The sequence below is a fragment of the Oryctolagus cuniculus genome, chromosome 4, assembly GCF_051225735.1.
Source record: "Oryctolagus cuniculus isolate XC-2025 breed Fujian yellow rabbit chromosome 4, ASM5122573v1, whole genome shotgun sequence".
NCBI lineage: Eukaryota > Metazoa > Chordata > Mammalia > Lagomorpha > Leporidae > Oryctolagus > Oryctolagus cuniculus.
Window position 1 is genome coordinate 46,029,816 of NC_142870.1, and position 27,465 is coordinate 46,057,280.

A 27,465-nucleotide genomic window follows, 5' to 3' on the forward strand; every position below is an offset into this window, starting at 1 on the left:
TGTGTTTTTTTGCTTCACAGAAATTTCTCAATTTGAAGTAATCACATTTATTAACTTTAGCTTTGACTGCCTGTGCCTCTGGGGTCTTTTCCAAGAACTCTTTGCCTGTGCCAGTGTCTTGCAGGGTTTCCCTAATGTTCTCTAATAAATTGATGGTGTTAGGTCATAGATTTAGATCTTTAATCCATGTTCATTGGATTTTTGTATAAGGTATAAAGTAGGGGTCTTTCTTCATACTTCTGCACGTGGAAATCCAGTTTTTCCAGCACCATTTGTTGAAGACACTGTCTTTGCTCCAGGGATTAGAGCACCTTTGTTGGAAAAATATGTTTCTTGTAAGCAGCAAATAGAGGGACCAGCGCTGTGCTATAGCGGGTAAAGCTGCTGCTTGCAGTGTCAGCATCCCTATGGGCGCCGGTTTGAGTCTCAGCTGCTCCACTTCCAATCCAGCTCTCTGCTATTGCCTGAGAAAACAGTAGAAGATGGCCCAGGTGCTTGGGCCCCTGCACTCCCATGGAAGACCCAGAAGCTCCTGGCTCCTGGGTTTGGATCAGCACAGCTCCAGCTGTTGTGGCCAATTGGGGAGTGAACCATCAGATGGTAGACCTCTCTCTCTCTCTCTTTCTGTCTCTCTCTGTGCCTCTCCTTCTCTCTCTGTGTAACTCTGACTTTCAAATAAATAAATGGATCTTTAAAAAAAAAAAAGCAGCAAATAGGTGGGTTTTGTTTTTTAATCCATTCAGCCAATCAGTGTCTTTTAACTGGAGAGTTGAGGTCATTTACATTAAAGGTGACTATTGATAAGTAATGACTTTGCCCTGCCATTTTTCCAAAGATATTCCTAACTTATACTTGAAATTCCTTTGATCTTTTACTGAGAGATTTTCTTCCTTTACCTTCTTTCGTAGTGATGACCATATTTCTGTGTTTCTATGTATAACACATTCTTCTGTTTGTTATGGTAGGTCTTTATTTCAGCTTCATTCATAAATGAGGGCTTTGCAGGGTATAATATTCTGGGATGACATTTTTTTTCTCTTAAGACTTGGAGTATGTCTTGCCATTCTCTCCTAACCTGTAGGGTTTCTGATGAGAAGTCTGCTATGAGTCTAATTGGACATCCTCTGAAAGTAATCTGGTATTTCTTTGTGCACATTTTACATACTTCTCTTTGTGTGTTACTGTGGTGAGTTTGATTACAATGTGTTGTGGCAAGGATCTTTTCTGGTCATGTCTGTTATTTCTGTGTGCTTCCTGTACTTGGATGTCCCTTTCTTTCTCCAAATTAGGGAAGTTTCATATTATGATTTCACTAAAAAGACCTTCTAATCCTTTTTCTCTTTCCATGCCTTCAGGAACTCCTAGAACCTGTATATTGGGTCTTTTTATAGTATCCTGTAAATTCTCAACAGTGTTTTGAAGTGTGGTGTTCTTTTGGTGGCCGTATGTTGTCTTCCTTATTCCTGTTTCTTGAATTGGTACATTTGCTGTACAGCATTTGTGAAGATGCTTGTGGGTTTTTTTTTTTTTTTTTTTTTTTGCTGTGGCAGCTTTTATCTTTTTTTCTGCAACTCTGTAGGTAAGTGTAATGCCTGCTTTCAGTGATTATCTAGAGGCTTGTAGTTGGTGTGGCCAGAAATCTGTTCCCAAGGACCACATAAGGATCTGTGCAGTCCTCAGTGTAAATTCATTTTCTCTAGCAATGTCTCTCCAGGTAACCAGGAAATCCTGAGCATCTGGAGTCTCTCATTGTGACTGCCCAAAGTCACAGCCGCACCGTGAGTCCTCCCACACACCGTTTTTTTTACAGTCCTGGTATAGAAGTCTCACACTGTCACAAGCTCCTAGCCCCCTGTTAGTTCTCTCCACCAGAGTCAGGAGTCTCCACTTGGCTGGTTGCTGGGCACAGACATGAGTTGGCACAGCTGTTACATATGTCCAAAATGGTGCCCGCTCTGTTACTGGATGCTATTGTAAAGTGATCAAGGAGAGAGAAATGTGTCCATCTTGTCCCTTTTTTTTTTTTTCTCTCCTGTAGTATGGCTGGTACACTATCCGCCACAGGGTTCCAAGCCAGGTTCCCTCTAGGCTTTTCCTGTAGCTTTTTTGCTAGTGGCTTGGGCTGTTGTGGTCTGGTCTCACCTCACTCTCCAACACTGGTTTGTAGGCTCTTAGCTGCTAGAGTACTGAGCCGTGGGTGCCCATATCCTCCACGTAGGTCTGCCATGTCCCTCTAATTTTGGTAGAGTTTCCTCTGCCATTTTTTCCCTAATTCTTCTTCCCTGAGACTACACTCTCTCCAATTTTTATAAATACTGTCATCTTCTGGGCTAGAGCAGTAAGCTCCTACCCTATCTGCCATCTTGGAACCTCTATCAAGTTCGCCATAGTTTTTTTGTTTTGTTTTGTTTTTACAAAATTTCTCATGGTATTCTCAGATTGAGAAATAGGGGGTGGATTAGTATTAGTAATTGAATACTCCTGCCAAAAGGATAATGCTTAATGGTTTTTAATGTATATCTGAAGGTTCTGAACTTGGCTCTATTATATATCTGTAAGTGAATTCTGCTGTATATAACTTTGGTGGTAACATGAAAAACCTCCTTTTCAGATTTATAGATAATATAGACTTTGAGGAAAAATGAAGTTATTGGCTAGAGATGCAGACTGGAGGTTTGGACTTACACTAAGAATGGGAAAAGTAGTGAGGATTAATGTGCATTTTTTTTAAAAATAAACATAAAAACTTATTGGGATGTAAGATCAGTGATTTAGTGGAAATTTGTTTGAAATTTTGCTGACTCAAAATCAATAAAAGCTAAAGTAACCTAAAGCTGCATTAATATGATCATATGCTCATAAAATGGAAGCCATAGTTTGGGTGGAGTTGGCTGGATCCTATGTTTTATTTTGGGAACTGTATTTAACAGGAACATGAACAATTTGGAGCATGGACAGGATATGCTGATAAGAACTTAAAATTTTAGAGACTCGGGAAACAGTTTAGATGGCTGAAAGGATAACATATTTAATTAGGGAAGAGACTATAATATATGTGATAGCTGCCTTATAATTGATCTGTTACATGTTTTGTTTACATAATTTGATAACTTCAAATTTGAACTGATGGATATATGGGATACTAAGATTTAGGTATATTTACTCTATTTTCCAGTTTGTAAAGGGTTAGTCTTACTATTTTTTCATAGAACCTATTAAAGATCTTACTGTTGTAGAAATATCAACTTAAATAGTGAGTTTTTTGCTACTGTAGATTATGTTCTTTGCAGATTCCGAACAACTTCTAACTTATTAGAATCTGCTTTCAGGGGCCTATGCTGTGGCATATTAGGCTAAGCCTCTGCCTGCTGTGCCAGCATCCCATACGGGCATCCGTTTAAGTCCCAGCTGCTCTACTTCCAATCCAGTTCCCTGCTAATGGCCTGGGAAAGCAGTGGAAGATGGCCCAAATGACAGGGTCCCTGCACCCACATGGGACAGTGGGAAGAAGCTCCTTGCTCCTGACTTTGGATCAGCTAAGCTCTGGCCATTGCTGCCACTTGGAGAGTGAACCAGTGAATGGAAGACCTTTCTCTCTGTCTCTAACTCAACCTCTTAAATAAATAAAGAAAATCTTTAAAGAAAAAAAAGGATCTGATTTTAAATCTTTTTTTTAAATATTACTTTAATTTTAAATTTTCTTTATATGATTGTCTAGTTAGAAAAGGTCACAATGACAGGTAACTCTTTTCTTTTTTGATTCACATTTTATCTTCTTTCTTCATGGAAAATTGCAAAAATAATGAATCCTCAAGTATGTCTTCACATATTTAACATTTTTTTTAAAGATTTATTTTATTTATTTGAAAGAGTTACAGAGAGAGGTAGAGATAGAGGTCTTCCATCCGCTGGTTCACTCCCCAGATGGCCACAACGGCTAGAGCTGTGCCAATCTGAAGCTAGGAGCCAGGAGCTTCTTCTGGGTCTCCCACGTGGGTGCAGTCCTTGGGCCATCTTCCACTGCTTTCCCAGGCCATAGCAGAGAGCTGGATTGGAAGAGGAACAGCATGGACTAGAACCGGCGCACATGTGGGATGCCAGTGCTTCAGGCCAAGGCTTTAACCTGCTGTGCCACAGTGTGGCTCCCACTTATGTAACATTTTATTTGTATTGCTATATCCAAGGATGTTTCAGTTGTCACATGAGTACTGAACTAAATAGCTGAAACTCAGCAGGTTTTGGTTTTTTTTTTGTTTTGTTTTTTTTTTTTGACAGGCAGAGTTAGACAGTGAGAGAGAGAGAGACAGAGAGAAAGGTCTTCTTTTTCCATTGGTTCACCCCCCAAATGGCTGCCACGGCCGGCGTGTTGTGCCGAGCCGAAGCCAAGAGCCAGGTGCTTCCTCCTGGTCTCCCATGTGGGTGCAGGGCCCAAGTACTTGGGCCATCCTCTGCTGCCCTCCCGGGCCACAGCAGAGAGCTGGACTGGAAGAGGAGCAACCGGAACAGAATTAGGCGCCCCAACTGGGACTAGAACCCGGGATGCCAGCGCTACAGGCGGAGGATTAGCCAAGTGAGCCGCGGCGCCAGCCTTCTCTTTTTCTCTTTCTTTTTATTTTTACTAATTGGGATTCAGTGTAACGAAGAGCTGTCTCACTTTAACATTTATTTATTTATTTGTATCAGTATGGACTTACGTATATTTAATTGACTCTATAGATTGAAGTCCAATACTAACATTATTTTGTTACTCAGACTGTTCCAACTTTATTCACCATGTACTTCTTCAGGCTGGCTTCTGGTAGTCTTTCTTTTATTATTACTGATATACTTAAACTCTTTTGCTTATTAATTATTGCACAGCAAGAGCATGAGCTTTCATGTTCACAGTGGTTCTTCTTGTCCCATGGGTCTTAGTTTATGTGAATGGCCCAAGTGGGTTTTTTTTCTCTCTCTCTCTCTTTTTTTTTTTAATATTGATTTATTTATTCAAAAGGCAGAGTTACAGAGAGGCAGAGGCAGAGAGAGAGAAAATGAGAGAGAGAGATGTCTTCCATCTGCTGGTTCACTCCTCAAATGGTCACAACTGCTGGAACTGGGCCAATCTGAAGCCAGGAGGCAGGAACCTCCTCCATGTCTCCCATGTAGGTGCAGGGGTCCAGGTACTTGGGCCATTTTCCACTGCTTTCTCAGGCCATAGTAGAGAGCTGGATCAGAAGAGAAGTAGCTGGGACACAAACCAGTGCCTGTATTGGATGCTTAGCTCACTACACCACAGTGCTGGCCCCCAAGTGGATGTTATACCGTAGGTTTTTGTCACACCAGAGGAACCCCAAGCCTAAGTAGTCCTCATTTTTTATATTGATCTACAGGTATGTGTACTTGACTGCCACAGAGGAAGACACTGTTTTTTTTATACTGGATAGTAAACAGGCTTACTGCTGTGGAGGGAGACATCATCTGTATTTCTTAAGGTGTTTATTGTAAATATCTTTGGATGAAGGTAATCAGAGCTTCTTGAATAATTGTAGAAATATAAGTGATCATGGAAAAATTGTCTCCAAAAAGAAGTGATGAGTGTGTAAAGTCCCTTGTACTCTGAGTGTCCTTGGCTTTTTCATTCCTCCCTAGTTTTCTCAATTTTTATATTAGGAGTCAGTAAATTTATGTAAAGGAACAAATGTTAAATATTATAGGTCTGGTAAGCCATATGGTTTCTGTCACAACTGAACTTGGCTTGTTGTAGCAGGAGAACAACCATAGATGATATATAAGTGAATGTACCAATGTTCCAATAAAACTTTATTTATAGACATAAAAATTTGAATTTCAAATATTCACAATCATAAAATGACATTTTTTCAACATTTTAAAAATATAAAATCCATTCTTAGCTCATAATTGTGCAAAAACAGGTGGCAGGCCAAATTATTTTGCCTGTAGTCCAGTTTTATATGGTAGATTTTTGTTAATTGCTTTAATATGGCAGTGTTGCATATAAGAGATCATAATTAACATTTTTATAAAAGTTGATGGTTCTAAAATGTTTTCTGATGAATTATCCCTATTTATACATATATATACATGTGTAATGTATATATGTGTAATGTTCTTTTTGGATTGCTTCTCTTTCAGGTAGTAGAAGATTATGCTGGAAGATGGCAGGTCCCTTTGCCACAGCTTCAAGTTCTCCAGACTGCACTTTGTTGTTTTACATCAGCCAGTGCATCATTCCCAGATGAATGTGAGCACGTACAATATGTTTTGAGTAGTCTTGCTGTGTAAGTACTCTTTACTTCTTATAAACATATTCTTTTTCTTAATGTATTTAAGAATCCAGTTGTGATCATTTTTTCTGAGGAAGAAACTTTTCTTAAAGTCTTCCCTTTAAGGAATTTTTATTTTCTCACATACTTATTTAGATTTAATTTTGAACATTTAACCATGATTTTATTTTACTTTCATAAGAATCTTTTTATTTTAGCTTATTTTTATTTATTTGAAAGGCAGAGAGACAAAGAAAGCAGAGACAGGTCTTCCATCTCGTAGTTAATTCCCCAAATGCCCATAAATAGCTGGAGCTTGGACAGGCCAGAGCTAGGAGCTAGGAATTCAGTGTGGGTTTCCCACATGGATGTTAGGGAAGCAAGTACTCAAGTTGTCACCTGCTGCCTCCCAGAGTACAGATTAGCAGGAAAGTGGAATCTGAAGCAAAGCCAACTCTCAAACTCAGGCACTCTGATGTAGGATGTGGGTGAACGAAATCATGTGTTAACCACTATGCCAAATACTCCCCCATATTTTTAGTTCTAGAGTTAAATGGAATTGTGATACAGATTCTTCTGGTCACTACAAGTACCATTCTTTCCTTTCTAATTCTCCAAATTGCCTGGGCGAGCTCTAATGGCAAACCTCAGAGCACAGCAGTTGAGGCTACAGGGACCGTAAGACTGTCCAGAAAGAGGTTAGGAAACTCCTGGTTTTTAGAAATGCTTGTAGAAGACTTCAAATTAAATATTACAAACTGGGCACTTGTGCTTATCCATTTTGTTGTCCAATGAACTCACTAAAATTACAGTTAAGTAATGGAAAGAAATATACTGAAAAGAAAAAAGAGAAGGGTCATCAGTGAATCAAAGATTTCCAGAATTTTATGAGGGACAAAAGACAGATAGAAGAGTGGTAATTTAAACATAGCAGAACAAGTCAAGTCGCAGTTTCATCTGTTTGTTTTGGCTTCAGATTGTACTCATTCCACAACAGTGGGTTATAAAATAATTTATCACCCTTACAAATTGCAATAGAAAATATCAGAGTACATCTCATATTTTTAAACTATTATTTGTGAAACTCTTGTTTTATTTATTTACATGTATGTATACACTTATTTGTAAAACAGCTTTTAAAACAGACTAATAGGAAAAACAAAATTATTTTCTGTCTTGTAAGATAGGAAGGAGCCTGTCTACCTTGGGTTCTCCCACCCTAGGAGGTGCAGACTTTGAGATTTACTTACGCATTTTAAAAAAAAAAGAGAGATTTGTTTAATTATTTGAAAGGCAGAGTTACAGAGAGGCAGAGGCAGAGAGAGAGAGAGAGAAAGAGGTCTTCCATCCCCTGGTTTACTCCCCAAATGGCTGCAGTGGCTAGAGCTGGGCTAATCTGAAGCCAGTAATCAGGAACTTCTTCTGGGCCTCCCACACTGGTGGAGGGACCCAAGGGCCATCTTCTACTGCTTTCCCAGGCTTAAGCAGAGAGCTGGATTGGAAGAGGAATAGCTGGGACTTGAACCAGCACCCATATGGGATGCCGGCATTGCAGGTGGTGGCTACATCACAGTGCCGGCCCCGTTACTCATTTGAAAGACAGAGTTATAGAGCTATATATATATATATTTTAGAGAGCTATATATATATATATAAATATATATATATATATTTTTTTTTTTCTGAGAGAGAGAGAGGAAGAGAGAGAGATCCATCCACTGGTTCACTCCCCAGACAACTGCAAAGGCCAGGGCTGGGCCAGGCTGAAGCCAGGAGCCTGGAACTTCTTCCAGGTCTCCCACTAGGGTGGCAGGGGCCCAAGCACTTGGGCTACCTTCTGCAACTTTCTCGTGTGTATTAGCAGGGAGCTGGATTGGAAGTGGAACAGCTGGGACTTGAACCAGCATTCATATAGGATGCTGGCATCTCAGGTGGCCACTTAAACGTGCTGTGCCACAACACCCCGCACCCCCACCCTGCCGCCCTTATTAGGATTTATTTATTTGAAAGGCAGAGTTATAAAGACAGAGAAAGAGAGGTATAGACTTTGAACATGCAAAGTACAAACTTGAGAATAAAGAATGAAATAACTAAGGAGAGTGCAGATAAAGGAATTAATTGTAATTTTTCCATTCAGGATGGTCACCAGGCTTTAGGGCCATAGTTGCATGTGGGAACAGTTAAACTACTTTTTTTTTTTTTTTAAAGATTTATTTTATTTATTTGAAAGAGTTACAGAGAGAGGTAGAGCCTAAGAAAGAGAGAGGTCTTCCATCCGCTGTTTCACTCCCCAAATGACAGCAATGGCCAGAAATGAGCTGATCCTAAGCCAGGAGCCAGGAGTTTCCTCTGGGTCTCCCACATGGGCACAGGGACCCAAGGACTTGGGCCATCTTCTGCTGCTTTCCCAGGATTGGAAGTGGGACAGCTGGGACTTCAAACAGGCGCCCATATGGGATGTTGGCACTGTGGCCAGGGCTTTAAACCTCTGTGCCACAGTGCCGGCCCCTACTTTTTTTTCTTCCAAAGAAATTAAATGATGCTGAAGCAATGACCTTTGCATTCTGGCATTTAAGGGTTCCTTGTTGAGAAAGCTAGCTAATCACTTAATTACCCCAAAGAAAAACTCTTCAAGTCAAGAAACTCCAGACATGCTTATTGAGATCCCAGTTATCTGATTATGGTTTTATTTTTAAATATTAATGGATAGTCAAGAATCATCAAACATTTGAAGAATGCCTTCCATATGAAAAACATACAGTGAAAGCAAACAAAAAAATTCTGTAAGAAATATTGTTAATGTTGAAGACCAATAAATTTTAAATGGAATATGAAACATCAGTATTATTACTGTTATGAAAAGAATAAGATACAAAAATTGAATTTGAAATAAAGAAAATGTGGTTAAAATTTAAAGTAATGTAGGAAGGCTGGAAGGTATAAAGTTAAGAAATAATCCATAGTATAAAACCGAAACCAAAAAGAAATTTAAGAGTGCATGTACACTGTATTCCTTTAAAAAGTGATTTATATATATTTAAAATTGTAGGAGAAAGGGAGAGTTCGGAATATATAATATTACTTAGACTTATGAGTGAGACTTTTAAAACAGAAGTTACATTATTTCTTAAAAATAAATTACTTTTTTTATTTTGTGATGCCTAAAGGATATGGGTTGGTATTAGGACTTCTTAATTATAAATGACTTTTCTCAATCTGGGTAAGCAAAAAGAAGGGCAAGGAGTGATTTATGAGATAACTAAGCCAAGGCAAAGCAAGCACTGAAACTACTTTTAGGATTTTCTGAATCCAGAGAATAACAGATCACTAAAATGTTTTTTCCCTTTCAGTCTATCCTCTTTTGGCTCAGTTCTGTCCAGGAGGCTCACAGTTCTAAGATTAAGCTTACTTTATTAATCATGGGGAAGAAACCCCCTTCTCCCACTTCTGATATCAAAAATATTTTAGAAAGATCTCTGGCCCAACCTGGATTGTGTGCCAACTCCTTGTGTTAATCATTGTGTTGAGGAGAGTGTGGTAAGATTTTTGGCTCAGCCTGATCACAAGCACCACTCCATGGCTAGGGGGGAAAAAAAGGATACTACATTGGCAATCCTTGCAGGACCATAGAAATTGTTGCAGAGATAAGTAGTTCCATCAAGAAGTAAGGTGGTGTGAAAGAGAGCTGGATAGTTGGAAAAATAATAGATGTCTGCTACAAATAATATTTTTATATATTATTTTGCTGAGTACCAAAGCAGTTTCAGTTATTCTCTACTCGTTTTTCAGGAAAATAAAATGAGAATTAAATAAAATACTTGTAAGCTTGTAAGCAGTAGCTGTTATTCTTATTTCAATGCCTACTGTGATTATTTACCCTTTCATTGTCTTTGGTAACTTTGGTGCTGTAATGTGAAATTGCTCTTTTAAAACATTTTTTGTGTGTATTTTTTTTTTTTTTTTTTTTGACAGGCAGAGTGGACAGTGAGAGAGAGAGACAGAGAGAAAGGTCTTCCTTTGCCGTTGGTTCACCCTCCAATGGCCGCCACAGCCGGCGTGCTGCGCTGATCCGAAGCCAGGAGCCAGGTGCTTCTCCTGGTCTCCCATGGGGTGCAGGGCCCAAGCACTTGGGCCATCCTCCACTGCACTCCTGGCCACAGCAGAGTTGGCCTTGAAGAGGGAGGGGCAGCCGGGACAGAATCAGGCGCCCTGACCGGGACTGGAACCTGGTGTGCCGGCGCCACAAGGCGGAGGATTAGCCTACTGAGCTGCGGCGCCAGCTTTTTGTGTGTATTTTTAAAGAGTTTAAGACTTAAAATTTAACTAGTTATTTATTTGAGAGGCAGGGAGAGAGACCATGAGAGCTGGGCACAGAGTTCCCATCTTCTGGTTCGTTCCCCGAATGGCCCACAACAGCTGGGGCTAGGAGCTGGAAACTTAATCCAGGTCTCCTATAATTGGCAAGAACCAATTACTTGGGCCATCACTGTCGCCTCTCTGGGTCTGCATTAGCAAGTAGCTGGGGTCAGGAGCCAGAGGTGGGTATCAGATCTGGGCATTCCGTTATGAGATGTGTGCATCTAAAACCATTAGACCAAATGCTTGCCCTTGAAAATTGCTTCTAAAGCTTTCAGAGGTACTTTAAAAATTTTATTTATTTATTTTTATGTATTTGAAGGCAGAGAGACAGAGACAAAAAGACCTTTCATCTACTGTTTTCACTCCTCAAATGCCTGTAACAGCCAGGGTTGGGCCAGGCTGAAGCAGGAGCTCAATCTCTATCCAGGTCTCATACTTGGATGGCAGGAAACCAAATACTTGAACCATCACCTTCTGCCTCCCAGGATGCACATTAGCCAGAAGCTAGACCAGAAATAGAACTGGGACTGAAGCTCTGATAGAAGATGTGGGCATCCCAACTGGCATTTTAACCCCTTTACTTTCATTTTAAATGTTATTTGTTGATCTCTATTTCACTGCTTGTTGTCATTTAAAAAATAATGTGTTTAAACAGTATCAATATTTTCTAAGATGTATAATGCTAGGTGAAACAAATTAGTTGTCTTGATAACTTACTTTTTTTAAGATTTATTTATTTATTTGAAAGTCAAAGTTACAGAGAAAGACAAAGAGAGAGAGAGATTTCCCACCTGCTGGTTTATTCCCCAAAGTGGCCACAATGGCCAGGGCTGGGTCAGGCCAAAGCCAGGAGTCAGAAATATATTCCAGGTCTCCCATGTTGGTACAGGGGCCCAAGCAGTTGGGTCATCTTCCACTGCTTTCCCAGGCACGTTAGCAGGGAACTGGATCAGAAAGTGGAGCAGCCACATCTTGAATCGGTGCCCATATGGGATGCCAGTGTTGCAGGCAGTAGTTTTACCTGCTGTGCCAAAGCACTGGCACCCTAGTAATGATTCTTAAAAGGAAAACTTTCCACACTGTTTGAATTTACTTTAACAGAATTATGATTCCTTATCAGAAGAAAAATGGGGAAATAGCAACACAGCTAGTTTCTAACACAGTTATTTTCTAACAATAATATTTTAGGTAAATATATTTTAAAAATTGTGTATTATATTTGAAAGGCAGACACATACACATACACAGAGAGAGAGAAAGAGGGAGAGAGAGAGGGTGCTGAAGTGCTTCTATCTGCTGTTTCACTCTCCAAATGCCAGACAAAGCTGAGGCTGAGCTGGCTGGAGCCAGGAGCCAGGAACTTGATCCATATCTCCCAGGTGGGTAGTAGGAACCCAATTACTTGTATAATAACTGACCAACTCTCAGATTCTGCATTAGCATAAAGCTGTAATCAGGAGATAAAACCAGGAAATGAACCCAGGTACTCTAATGTGGGAAGCAGGTATCTTAACTGCAAGGATGTATACCTGCCTCTTAAGTAAACATTTAGCCAGAAACAAAAATATTTAGTCAGAAAATTCTTCTAACAATTATTCTGTAATTATTTGTTTGCTTATATTTTGTAAAACTTCGTCCTTGGCTGTAAGGATAAAATAGAAAATAACATGGGTAATCTGTTATTCTTAAAGACCTTACAATGCTAAGAGATATTAAGCAAACAGTTACACTATTATGTAACTGAAATTATGAGAGAATTACAGTATGCTATGAGAGAGTATAACAGAGGACTTGGCCTGGTCTAGAAGGTCAGGGAAAATTTTCTGGCTGAGTTAATACTTGTTGAGCTCTAAAAGAATGACAGGAAAAATTTAGATGAATGGGTAGAAGAACCTCCTAGGGATTACAAATAATATTATAGGCACCTAGACACAAAGTCAGAATATTAACAGATTTCATTGTATTTAGTATCTGTAGAGTTTTTTTTTAATGATTTATCATATGCATTTTAACTATTTACTTGACATACTAAAAGTATATGGTCATACTAAATATTTAGACTCATTAAGTATTTCTAAGGTTCTGTTTGATATAAATATAAACATGAAAACACATAAAATACAGAGGTATTTTACAAAGTTTGTGGAAAATGGAATTAAAAGGTAAATATTTTGACGCAAAAGATTTTTTGAAATCTAGTCATACAGGGGTCTTCAAAAAGTTCATGAAAAATGCACACAATGAAAAAAACTCCTTCAGATCCAGCTCCCTGTTAATGACCTGGAAAGCAGAGGTGGATGGGTGCAGGGGCTGAACAACTTCTAACTTATTAGAATCTGCTTTTTTTGTTTGTTTGTTTTCAAAGAAACCTTTTATTAAGGAGTACAAATTTCATAAGTACAATTTTAGGAATATAGTGATTCTTCCCACCATTTCCACCCTTCCACCCCCACTCACATCCTACCTCCTCCTGCCTTTCCCATTCCCATCCCATTCTCCATTAAGATTGATTTTCAGTTAACTTTATACACAGAAGACAAACTCTATTCTAAATAAATATTTCAACAATTTGCATACACACACACATAAAACTGTTTGAGAACAAGTTTTACAGTTAATTTTCATAATACGACTCATTGAGGACAGAGGTCCTATGTGGGAAGTAAGTGGAGAGTGACTCCTGTTGTTAATTAAACAATTAACACTCTTATGTATGACATCAGTGATCACCCAAGGCTATTGACATGAGCTGCCAAGGCTATGGAAGCCTTTTGAATCCACAATTTCTGTTACTATTTAGACAAGGCCATAAGCAAAGTGGAAGTTCTCTCCTCCCGAGAAAAGTACATCCTTCTTTGATGGCCTCTTCTTTCCATTGATGTCTCACTCAGAGATCCTTCATGTAGGACATTTTTTGCCACGGTGTCTTGGCTTTCTGTGCCTGAAATGCTCTTACGGGCTTTCAGCCAGACCAGAATGCCTTAAGAGCTGATTCTGAGGTCAGATTGCTATTTAAAGCAATTGTCATTCTATGAGTCTGCTGTGTGGACTGCTTCCCATGTTGGAACATTCTTTCCTTCTTAGTTCTTTCTATCATTATTAACAGACATTTGGTCTTATTTATGTGATCCCTTTAACACTTAAACCTATCTATATGGTCACTTTAACACTTAATATGATTACTTCAACACTTAAGCTAGCATTATTACCTCCCAGCTTAATGGGTTTGGGGTCCCATGGCAAGTTTTTAAAATCTACCCTTAGAATTAAGTCTGTAGGAGTGTATGCAGAACTATACAGCTTTACAGTTACAAACTTCTCCTTCCTCTCTTATTCCCACTCTCATTTTTTACTGAGATCAATTTCAATTGACTTTATACACATATGATTAACTCTATGTTAAGTAAAGAGTTCAACAAATAGTGTGAAGAAAAAAAAAAACAAAAACTGTTCCTTGATAGCCGAGACAAATTCATTGCTTCTCAAAGTGTCAATTTCACTTCTACAGATTTTCTTTTAGGTGCTTTTTAGTTATAGATTAGGGACAACATATGGTATTTGTGCTTTTGGGACTGGCTTCTTTCATTAGATATGATTATGATTAAATATGATGTTTTCCAGATTCATCCATTTTGTTGAAAATGACCAGATTTCATTTTTTAAACTGCTGTGTAGTATTCAGTAGTATACTTTTCACAGTTTCTTTATCCATTTCAGTTGATAGACATTAAGTTTGATTCCATGTCTTAGCTATTGTGAATTGAGCTGTAAGAAACATGGGAGTGCAGATAACTCTTAGATTTGCTAATTTCATTTCCTTTGGGTAACTTCCCTGGAGTGGGATGGCTGGGTCATATAGAAGGTTTATATTCAGATTTCTGAGGTTTCTCCGTACTGTCTTCCATAGTGACTTTCCCAGTTTACATTCCCACCAACAGTGGCTTAAGGTACCTTTTTCTTCACATCTCTCCATTCTCTCCTAGCCAGTAGGGTTTCTGATGAGAAACTGTGAGTTTAATTGGAGATTCTCTGAAAGTAATCTGGCCTTTCTCTTGTGCATATTTTACAATCTTTTCTTTATGTTTTACTGTGGAGAGTTTGATTACAATGTGTCATGATTATCTTTTCTGGCCATGTCTATTAGGAGTTCTATGTGCTTCCTGTACTTGGATGTCCCTTTCTCCAAATTGGAGAAATTTTCTATTATTATTTCACTAAAAAGGCCTTCTATTCTTTTCTCTCTTTCCACGCCTTCAGGAACTCTTAGACTCCATATTTTGGGTTGTTTAATGGTATCCTGTAGATTACCAACAGTGTTTTTTCACTTTCTAATTTCTTGTTTGGTCTGACTGTATAATTTCTTGTGCTTTGTCTCCTAAGTTGGATATTCTGCTTCATCAATTCTGTTAAGGCTTTCCACTGCATTTTTTATTTGTTCTGTTGAATTCTTCATTTCAAAGATTTCATTTTGATTTCTCTTTAAGATCTCAGTTTCATGGGAGAAATTTTCTTTCATGTCATATATGATTTCATTAGTTCATGCATTTGCTTCTAATTACTTCTAAGTAATCCTATGATTTCATCATCTTCACAATCTAGTATTGAAGTGCTGTGTTCTTTTGGGGCATCATGTTGTCTTCCTTTTTCTTGTTTCTTGAATTGGTGCATTTATTATTTGGCATTTATAGAGATACTTGTTGGTTCTTTTTTTTTTTTTCCCCTGTGGTATCTTTTATCTTTGTTCTATTCCTCTGTAGGTTAGTGGAGTGTTTGCTTTCAGTGAATACCTAGAGGCATGTGGTAGGTGTGGCCAAGGAGCTCTGTTTAGTTCTGCAGGATGAATGGTATGTCTGAGGTGACACACCAAGGTTTGGCTTGGTAAATCTTTTTCTTTTTCTTTTTCTTTTTCTTTTTTCTTTTTTTTTTTTTTTTTATCAGAGGGGAGGTTTGTTCTTGTCTGTTGGTATAGACACAGCTGAGCTCCTCTCCTTAAAGGAGACTAATGCCTGGGCACTTGCCCCAGTGGGTATTCATCTGCTCTGCCACAAGGACCACACAAAGGATCTCTGTAGTCCTCGGTGTAAGCTCAGATTCCCCAGCAATGTCCCTCACCAGGTAACAGGGAGCACTAAGCATGTGGAGCCTCCCACAGTGACTGCCAAAGTCCAAGCTATACCCTAGTCCTCCCACGCAGCCTCAGTGTTTTCACAGTCCTGGCACACAAACCTCCCACAGCCACGAGCATCTAGCCCCCTATCTGTTTTCCCCACCAAATGTAGGAATCTCCGCTTGGCTGGTTGCTGAGCAGAGACACAAGCTGGCCCAACTGTTACACATTTCTAAAATGGTGCCTGCTCTCTGTCAGTTTGTTACAGGACACTGTTGCAGAGTGATTGTGGATAGAGAAACATACCTCCCCCTCCCTCCTTCCCCTCTCCCTCCCTCCCTGCCTCCCTTCCTTCCTTCCTTCCTTTTTTTCTTTCCTGTTGTGTAGTATTCCATGGTGTGCATGTCCCATAACTTCTTCATCCAGTCTTCAGTTAATGGGCATTTGGGTTGATTCCATATCTTAGCTATTGTGAATTGAGCTGCAATAAACATGGGAGGACAGATAACCTTTCATGTGCTGATTTTATTTCCTTGGGTATGGTTGGGTCATATGCTAGGTCTAGATTCAGGATTCTGAGGTATCTCCATACCGTCTTCTACAGTGCTGTACCAGTTAACTCATACCTTTACAGTTTATCAAAGTTGAAATTTTAATTCTTTGTGGTCCCAGTTTCTGTGGTATGACATCCTTTGTGCTACAGGGTGAATTTGTTCTTTCTCCAAGCCCTTCTGGAGCTTTCTTTTAAAAAGAAATTCTATTGTGTATAGTTAGCATATGCCATAGTGTTATTAGATACATTTAGATAGCTAAAAAATTAATATGTGCATTGTCTCATCTAGTTACTGTCCCCCCACCCCTTTGTTTGTGGCAAGAGCAGCCAAGATCTACTGTTTTAGCATGAATCCCAAATGCAGTACAATTTTGTTATCTAGAGTCCACATTGTTGTACATTAGATCTCTAGATTTATTTTCCTAGAGCTTTGCACCTGCCTTACCTTAGGCATTATCTTGTTGTTTTGTTATATTTGTCTCTAATATCACCTTGAAGAGAACTGGTTAATATAAATAAAAGGTAAGCCACATATGAAGAGTCTTTAAAGCATTCATAGAAAAAAGGGATTAAAAGATATGTGGATTTTACATGAACATTTTGGAGCCCTCTTATATATAAATTTGAATCTTGTTTAGAACATATCAAAATGAAAAGAAGCAGGAGAAATTAATTTTAATGTGTTCTTATTTAACCCAACATATTAAGAATATCATTTCAACATATAACCAATATGAAGCTTATTAAATGATATATTTTATATTATTTTTGTACTAAGTCTCCAAAATCCAGTGTATATTTTACACTTTGAGCACATCTCAGATACAAAGAACTATGTTTCAGGTTCTGGATACCACCATGGCCGGTGGAAACCCTATTGTGGGGCTGGCACTGTGGTGTAGCAAGTAAAGCCACCACCTGCAGTGCTGGCATCTCATATGGACTCTGGTTCAGTTCCTGGCTGCTCCCCTTCCAATCCAGCTTTCTGCTAAAGCCTGGGAAAGCAGTGGGAGATGGTTCAAGCCCTTGGGCCCCTGCACCTATGTGGGAGAGCCATAAGAAGCTCCTGGCTCCTGGCTTCAGATTGGTGTAGCTCCAGCCATTGCGGCCATTTGGGGAGTAAACCAGCAGATGATAGACCTCTCTCTCACTCTCTCTCTGCCTCTGCCTCTCTATAACTCTGCCTTTCAAATAAATAAATAAATCTTAAAAAATAAAAAAGAAACCTTATTGTATAGCATAATTCTAGGCTTTGAGGTTTGGAATGATGTGTGAATTTTATTGTACTTCTGGCTACAGGTGTTGTTCATTCACTATGTGGCAACCCATGAATAAATGAACACATGTTATTAAAAAAAATTAAGAGAGATAAAAATGGTAAAAACAGCAGATAAATGTCAATTTCAGTTTTCCTTATTTTTAAGTTTGGAAAGCAAAACTGATAGTCTAAAGCAGGAGTTGATAGAACATCTTTTATTTATTTATTTACTTACTTACTTATTTATTTATTTATTTATTTTATTTAAAAGCACTTGGGCCATGTTCCGCTGCTTTCCCTGGCCATAGCAGAGAGCTGGATTGGAAGAGGAGCAGCCGGGACTTTAATTGGCGCCCAGTTAGGATGCTAGCATTGCAGGCAGTGGCTTAGCCCACTAGTTCACAGTGTCAGCCCTGACAGAGCACTTTCTAAAGGGCCAGATATCTTAGATTCATGGACCCTAGTATGTCTGGTGTAACTACTGAACTCTGCTATTGAAGATGAAAGCAGCCATAGACAGTATATAAATGAATGGATGTGGCTGTATCCCAGTGAAACTTTTGCAAAAACTGACAGTGAACCATTTTCTAAATGCCATGAATAAAGCAAAAACTGTAGGGAGGTATTTGTAAAGCATATTTAAAATTAAGTGGGGGTGGGTGTTATGACAGACAATTTGCATTGTGTCACAAAAAATGGAGCATTATTTACCTTTGATCTCTGATCTCACCAGTTTTACTTTACCAATTTTGATTTTGGGAGCTCATCTAGTAGATGAGAATTGGTATCTCACGTAGTTGTAATTTGTATTTTGTTTATTGTGAACCAAGATGAATGTCTTTTTTACAAATCCTTTGCTTTAGTATAAATGTTTGTCTAACTAAAATTCATGAAGAGGCAGACTTTTTGAGAGGTGATTAAGGCATGAGATCATGGGATTAATGATGTTTTAAAAGGATAGGTTTGCCCCCCTTTTGCTTCTTGGTTCTTCTGCCTTTTGTTACATATGGTTCCAACCTTCTTCCACTCATCATTTTGAAAGAAGAGGATGGTCTCATCAGACACCAAACCTGTTGGCTTCTTGTCCTGAAGCTTCCCAGCCTCTAAATAATAAGTACATACATACAAATATGTAAATAAAATTTCTGCTCAGATATTCTGTTATAGCCATACAGACTGTAATATCCTTAAAAACCATGTCTCTCATTTTCATGAACTACTTGTTCATTATATCTCAACCCCATTTTCTTTAAGTTAGTTGGATGTTTTTCCTTCCAGTTTTCATAAGATCCTTATATATTAAGGATATAAAACCCAGGTTTTTTTTTTTTTTTTTAATTACTTTATTTGACAGGCAGAGAGAGAAAGAAAATCCCCCATTCACTGGATCGCTTCCCAAAGACCTACAGCAGCTAGTTGGGCTGGGTCAGGCCAAAACCAGCAATCAAGAACTTAGTCTGGTTTCCCATATGAGTGGCAGGGACCCAACCACTTAAGCCATTAACACCTACTGCACATTAAAAGGAAGCTGAATTGGGAATCTAGCTGAGCTGGGAATCTAACTCTGGCACTTCAGTATAGGATATCGGTATCCCAAGCAGGATTTTAACTACCAGTCTATGCACTTGCCTCTGTATCTGTGCAAATGTAAATTTTTACACTTGGCTATCTTATGGTGATTATTTTAATTAATATTTTTGAAAAATCACAGATTTTTCAAAGTTGCATCATAATTTTTCATCAATATTCCTCTGTTGTTTCTGAATGTCTAATCATAGTTAAGAAAACCTTTTCTATTTTCAGGTTATATTGGAATTTTTTTCTAATAATTGTATTTCATTTTTACATTTAAATTTTCATCCAATTTATTTTTTTACCATGCTTGGAAATTAGAGTGAATTTTTTAAACATTTGGCTATTGAGTATGAAGAAATCAACTTTTTTTCCCAACTGATTGGAGATACTGCTTTTGTTGCAACAAAATGCTTTTGAAAATGCTTTTGTTGCAACATGTTTCATATGCAGAGGATCTGTTTTCCAATTTTTCCATTCAGTTTCACTAGTCTGTTTATGTATGAATACAATTATCTAGTTCCTTTCCACCGATCTTCTTGTTTCATTATTTTCTAGATATTCAACTTTGTAATCAAGTTAGCTACTTCCAGAAAACTTACATACATTTACTGTATGAAAATTTGTAAATCAGTTAAAGGGAATATAGCTCTTACTGACATGTATACTTTATATGTTGTTTACCTTCTTCCAGTCTAAGGACAGTGAAACAATCTTGTTTAAACCTTCCCTTCTAACTGATATGCTATTGATGTCATGTACCTTTTGTTCTTTTTTTTTTTTTTTTTTAAGATTTTATTTATTTATTTTTTTGAGATGTAGAGTTACAGACAGAGCGAGGGAGAGAAAGGACTTCCATCTATTATTCACTCCCCAAATGGCCAAAACAGCCAGAGCTGACCTGATCAAAGCCAGGAGCAAGTATCTTCCTCCAGGTCTTCCACACAGGTGCAGGAGCCCAAGCACTTAGGCCGTCTTCCACTGCTTTCCCAGGCCATAGCAGAGAACTGGATCAGAAGAGGAGCAGCCAGGACTAGAACTAGCCACCCATATGGTGTTCCAGTACTGCATGCAGAGGTTCAGTCCATATGCCACAGTGCTGGCTTCTGCTCTATTTCTTAAAGCCCAGATGAGATCATTAATGTTCTTTCCAGCTCTCCAATTTTCTAGACCACCTATGTACTAACTTATTTGCATCTTAGACCTTTTTTGCCAATGTTACTTCCCATCTCTATAAACACCTATTTTTTTCTTATTATTTATATATTGTTTGTATTTAGATTTTATAACTTACTATGATTAGCTAGGTGTAGATTTCTTTTTATGTATCTTTATTGGGATTTTCTGGGCTTCCTCAATCTGTGAATTCTTATTTTTCATCAGTTGTGAAAACTTGCTGCCCAGTTATTATTTTTGTTTTCCTTTTGGAACTATGATTAAACTTATATACTCCACCCCCATGTCTCTAACACTTGGTTGTGTTTTCTTTTACTTTGTCTTTCTGTACTGCACGCTATAATTTTTTTCAGATCTTTCAGTATAATAGTGTTTTTATTAAGCTACCTTTAATCAGCCATTAAGTCTACATAATAATTTCAGTGATTTTATTTGTAGTTTTTTGACTGCTAATGTTAATTTATATTTTTATTTTTCAATAATTCATTTCTTAAGCTATGCTATATTCACATTTTATATTCTATGTCTAATTTTAATGTGTTAAAGTTTTTGTGGACTAACATTCTGTTGGCTCTTGCTCATTATACTATGTTTCCTTGTATGTTGTATCTTATTGTTATTATCATTATTTTTATTGAAAATGTCAGTTTGTATTTTAGAATAAATTTAATATAATTAAGTTTGGATTGGAGATGGGTTCTTTAAAAAATATTTTTATTTGACAAGCAGAGCAAGGTTGGCAGGGGGAGAGATTGATTGATTGATATTCCATTTGCTAGTTCAGTCTCCAAATGCCACAACACCCAGGCTAAGATCCAGGAACTCCATCTGTATCTCCCACATGGGTGGCAGGGATTCAAGTACATGAGCCATCATCTGTTGCCTCCCAGGCTGCACATTTAGCAGGAAACTGGATTGGAAGTTGACACAGGACTCAATCCCATCTAACATGGATTGCAGACATCCTAAGAAGTGGACTTAACCCACCGTGCTCTCAACCCCCTCAAAAAAAAAAAAAAGATGAGTTCTTTAAAAAGGATTTGGTATATAGCTCTCTCAATTTTCAGTCAAGGGCAAAGCCACTTTTGTTTTCAGAGGGATAGTTACTAAAGGTAACCTAATCTGGTAACTATGGAAAATACAACACACAGTTCTTTTTCTTTGCTAGTATACACTGAAAAAAACAAACTGAATCTTCCTCAGTAGAGGCATGCTACTGGAGAAGGTATTTTGAAGATAAGTACATTGAAATGGTTGAGTATGTCAAAGTAAATGCTCTTTGTGAATATTAAGTAGCACTAAGTATAAATTTCTATGATATCAAAAATTTATTTAATTTGTATGGAAGAAATTCCTAGGAATCTAGAGTTTTAAATAAAATATGGATAATAAAATTTTATTTGTTACTATTTGATTCATGTAGAATTCACTTGAATTTCTTTGTCTTAAACTGGTAAGTGGATTTATTTTGATAGTTAAGTATCATAATTCAGTGGAATTTCTTATAAGTAGATAAATGTACAAATCCACATTCTTGATTTTTCAGCATGATACTTACTGATATGTTACAGAGAGTAGTAATTCTGGTTATAGCTACCACTTGTTGTGTCTGGTATTTTAAGGAAATCTGGTACCTTATTACTATGTAATACAAGGAAAAATATGATCTGAATTCCAAGCATTGAAATGATAGAATAGTTTATTTCTTATATAGGAACTCCACTAGTAGTCTTAAGTTTGCATAGCTAGTAGGAGTATATTGATTTATGAAAGACAAATAAATAAATTGTTATATAAGGTATATTTTTTTAAATTCCAAAGCAATATAATTTGTTAGTGCATTTGCTGCACTACAAATTATTTTTGTTTGCATATTAATCTTTTTATAGGTAACTCTATGTCAGATAATTATTTCAATTTAGGTAAACAAACTATAGGTAACCCAAAATTAGGACTAAGATTATATATGGAGGGACGTATGCTATGGTACAGTGGATTAAGTGCTGGTTCAAATCCTGGCTGCTCTGCTTCCAATCTAATTCCCTGCTTATGGTGCCTGGGAAAGCAGTGGAAGATGGCCCAAATACTTGGGTCTTTGCCACCCATGTGGAAGACCCAGTTGGAGTTCTAGGTTCCTGGCTTTAGTCTGGCCCAGCCCTGGCAGTTATGGCCATTTGGGGAGCAAACCAGCAGATGGAAGATCTCTTGGTCTCCCTCTCTCTCTGTCATTCTGTATTTCAAATAAATCTTTTTAAAAAAAGAGATATTGATTTATATAGGTAATTGTATATTAAACATTCAGTAACACATACTAAATATATTAAACATTAAAATAGTATAAATATAAAATTGGGATAAACATTTTGATTAATCAATCACTTACAATAACTTGTTTTATTTCAACAAGACTAACATATACATAGCCGAGTAGGACAAATTTCTGAAGACCTTGTGTTAATTTATTGTTGAAGGAAACTTGGATGACAATTTAATACAAATAACAGTAGTTATATATATATATATTAGATTATATCATATATATATAGCATATCTATTAGATTATATCATATATTATATATATATATATTAGGAAACACCTTTAGCACTAAATACCAGAGAATGTTCTGAGTGTTTTTCAAGAGGTAGCTGTGATTACCATTTCTGTTTTATAAATAAATAAGTAAAGCCATTAGAATTTTCAATAACTTGCCCAGGGTTGCAGATCAAGTAAGTGGAATGAGATTCAAATCCAAACAATGTGATTCCACACCATGGATTTATAAAAGTATGTATAGAACATATTTTAGATTTTTAGCCCTTAAATCTCTATTGCTACTATTCATTACTGCCACGACAATGTGAAAACAGCCATAGGGGCCAGCGCTTTAGCACAACAGGTTAATCATCTGCCTGCAGTGCCATGTGGGCGCCGGTGCTAGTCCCGGCTGCTCCTCTTCTGATCCAGCTCTATACAATGGCTTGAAAGCAGCAGAAAATGGCCCAAGTCCTTGGGCCTCTGCACCTGCAGGGGAGACCCAGAAGAAGCTCCTGGCTCCTGGCTTCGGATCAGCACAGCTTTGGCCGTTGTGGCCATTTGGAAAGTGAACCTGCGGATGGAAGATCTTTCTTTTTGTCTTTCCCTGTCACTGTCTGTAAATCTATGTCTCAAATAAATAAATAAAATCTTTAAAAAAATCCATAGGCCGTACATGTAAATAAATGGGTGTGACTGTGTTTTAATTCCGTATTTCTTAAAAGTATGATATCTGAATTTCATGTAATTTTCACCTGTTATGAGATAACTATTCATTTGGATTTTTTAAAACAAAATATGACCAACCATGCATCTCATGCACTATATTAAAACTGTCTTTCTTGGGCCAGATTTGACCCATAGGCAGTAGTTTGCTAGCCCTAGTCTGGACTGCTACTTACATGTTGAGGCCATGCCTCATTCTATGTTGGACTCATTAAGTCACACCACGTAGAGTTTGCATGCATGAGGTCTAAACATTGATCTCTTGACATCTAGTTGATTATTTATAGCAGTCAATAGGAAATATAAAAGGGCATTTTTAAGAAGTCTGTGAAAAATAGAATTAAAAGATACTTTAATTCAAAATTTTTAGAAATTTATGCATTGGTTTTTCATAATACTTTTTTTTGTAAGATTTTTTTGAGAGGCACAGTTATAGACAGAGAAAGAGACAGAGATCTGCCATCCAATGGCTGGAGCTGGGCCAATCCACAGCCAGGAGCTTATTCTGGGTCCCCCATGTGGGTGCAGCACTTGGGCCATCTTACACTGCATTCCCAGGTCATTAGCAGAAAAAATGGATCGGGAAAGGAGCAGCTGGAACATGAACCGATGTCCATAAGGGATGCTCCCACCACAGGCAGAGGTTTATTTTAGCCTATGACATTACAGTGCTGGCCCCCATAATACATGTTTTTCATGACCTTTTTGAAGACCCTTTATATGCACAGATTTCAAAATTTTTGCAACAAATTTTGTCTCTTTTTCTTTTTGTTAAAGATGTATTTATTTATTTATTTGAAAGGCAGAGCTACAGAGAGGCAAAGGCAGAGAGATTGAGAGAGAGAGAGATATCTTCCATCTGCTGGTTCACTGCCCAAATGGTTGCAACAGCTGGAGCTGAGCCATCCAAAGCCAGGAGCAAGAAGCTTCTTCTGGGTCTCCCACATGGGTACAGGGGCCCAAAGACTTGGGCATCTTCCACTGCCTTCCCAGGCCATAACAAAGAGTTGGATTGGAAGTGAAACAGCCAGGCCTTGAACTGGAGCCCATATGGGATGCTGGCACTGCAGGTGGCGGTTTTACCCACTACGCCACAGTGCCTGCCCCCAAAATTTATCTTTAATTCCACTTTCTATGTACTTTCTTTTTATTTTTTATATGTTTAAAGATTTATTTTATTTATTTGAAAGAGTTACAGAGAAAGGTAGAGACAGAGAGAGAAGACTTCCATCCACTGGTTCACTTCCCAGATGACTGCAACGACTGGAGCTGCATTAATCCGAAGCCAGGAGCCAGGAGCCAGGAGATTGTTCCAGGTCTCCCATGTGGGTGCAGGGGCCCAAGGACTTAGGCCATCTTCCACTGCTTTCCCAGGCCGTAGCAGAGAGCTGGATCGGAAATGGAGCAGCCTGGTTTTGAACCAATGCCCATATGGGATGCTGGCGCTCAGGCCAGAGCTTTAATCTGCTGCACCACAGTGCCGGCCCCTCCATGTACTTTCTTAAGTACCTTCATATAACAAGTTTGAAACATGAAGTTTCTTCTACATCTATAGTAGTTTAGAATTTGCCTTTAGTGATTTCATCGTTATTGTATAACCACTAGTTACCTGAATCTTTCTCTAAGGCAAAATTAGCTAGACAATGTTGTTTTGCTTTTTCTTACTGTTATTTTGCATGTAGTTTTTTTTTTTTTTTTTTTTTAATTTTAGTATCATTATCATGGGGTTGTGTCTTGTTATTGAGTTAGTAGTAGCTTGGAAAATATAGGCTTCCATATGTTGGTTCACCTTTTTCATGTTCACATTGCATATTTGATTCTCTACAAGGTCACATTGATTTACTTACTAATTTCTAAATTCATTGCTATAGCACATTTTATCTCTACTACTAAACTTTTTATTTCTATCTGCTTCAATGCAATTAATTGCTCTATCAGTAAATACTACCTACACAGCATTATGATGCAACTCCACTCCCTTCTACAATTTTAAATCCCACATGTTTTGAAATAGTATAATAGATATATAAAGTACAGTAATATAGTAAAAAAGAATCATTTATGTTTTTTAGGCCAAGTTTCAAGTGAAATCATGTAAGTAGGTCTTGAGGAAGAAACAGAAAGACCTGAAAGACCATAGGTATTTTATGGAACAGGGAGAAGTTTGTATGACTAGGGGGCATGGAAATTATGGTAAAATAATTTGTAATGTATAAGGGCAGGTTCGAATCCAACGTAAAGGTTTTTTGTCATGATAAGAAGTTTGGGATTTTCTGCTATAGATCATTAATCTCAATCAGTAGAACAGGAAGGGAATGGCAAGTAATAAACTAGGCAGTATGTTGGAGAAATTAGAAAGGTAAATGGAGGCTGGGAAATTGGAAGACAGCATTCATACCGTATGTAAGGTCTGAAGATGCTCAACTTACTCTGCCAGAGGGAGATACAAGTCTTTTGTTACAGTCTTTCTGTTTTATAAGAGCAAGTGAAATCTAGGTTCAATTTTAAAATACTGACAATCTATTATTAATAATTTAAAAATATTGACAGCCATATGAAATAACTATATCAGCTGAAGCTCTGTGCTTAAAGGTGAGATGCGGGTTGCAAGATGGTGGAATAGTGACAGGATGGTCTGATTTACGTGGGGAGAAATTAATATTTTTAAAAAGGAGAGAAAGTACAATCTCAGGATAAAGTTGTGGGGGATCTGTGGTGGTAGACCCTTCGGGAGCATTGGAGGCGCTCCTGACATATGCGGAGAGAGCAAATACACAATGGAAGACCTGCCAACTTGGATCCAGGGAGGAGGATGCCTGTCCAGGCAAGCCAGGTGAGAGGGAATTCCATGGGCCCATGGCGCTCGCTGATACAACAGGAGGGAGAGCTTGTCGAACTGCTTTTGGAGTTTCACACAGATCCCCCACAAACAGCAGGCAACTGATCACCCAAAGGCAGGAAAAAGAAAAAAGGTGGTGCATCTCTCTCCCTTCTCCATTGCCTGTTACAGCAGAGACCTGCGGCCAGCGGGAAGAATGAAGACGCTCTTTTTGGACACAGCAGGTGGCAGCCACCCCAGCTTCTTTGCGCGCACTTGGTAATAGCTGGGGTCAATGAGTCGGTGAGGGTCACAGCAATTCAGAGGAAGCTGAGGATGAAGGCCTCCACCTGCCAGTTGCACTGCACTGGTTACCCTGCAATGGGAGGGGAGGGAGTGCCCCAACTAAGGAGGGGAAGTGCTGCCTGTGGGACTCTCCTACCCACTCAGCACAACTGAGAAGCAAGTAGGGCTTCAGTGGGTGGGTGCTGTGTGCACCTGTGAACCATAAATCTGACCAGAGAGAAAAACCTGCCTTCCCCACTGGCACCAAATCTGGTTGGGAGGAACATATACAGACAGTGGCTCTGGGAACAATTTAATTTGCTTATAGACAGGACTGGCTAGCGGGGCAGAGAGGCTCCACTGGCAACCCACAACCTGGAAAACCCTGTGAGCTGAATCTAAGAAAACAGTAACTGCACAAGAGGAGGCAGAGCATGGCTAAGTCCTGGGCAACCACAGAGCACTTCTCTGCACTCTCTGAGTTCCTCGGTTGCCTATAGCAGCTCATAGGAGAGGGAACCATGCTCATAGGAAAGACTCCACAGATAAAATATGCATAATGTGCAGTTCACAAAACAGTGTGAATGAGTAGTGAGCATCCTTTAGCTGGGAGGGGAAGGGCTGGTTCACCAACAGAGGTGACCATTCTTCTCTAGCCAGTCAACCAGAGGAGAGCTGCAAACCCGACTGGGGTCCTACCTTGGATACTCACGCCACCCTGGAATACTAAACAGCACTCTGGCCACACCCAGCACATACCTCTTGGTATTCAATGAAACTGTTAGCGTCCCACTAAGCCACAGAGACGCAGATCA

General features: G+C 38.5%; 1 protein-coding gene across 2 annotated transcripts in view; it reads left to right on the forward strand.

Annotated features, from left to right (window-relative positions):
* The window catches only part of ZNF654 (zinc finger protein 654), a 108,341-nt gene that overhangs the window by 23,581 nt on the left and 57,295 nt on the right, over positions 1-27,465 (forward strand). For both annotated transcript variants that reach the window (XM_008267096.5, XM_070071937.2), the window contains exon 2: positions 6,133-6,278. In XM_008267096.5, coding sequence (XP_008265318.1) covers positions 6,133-6,278 — 146 coding nt within the window. The remainder of the gene's footprint in view (positions 1-6,132; positions 6,279-27,465) is intronic.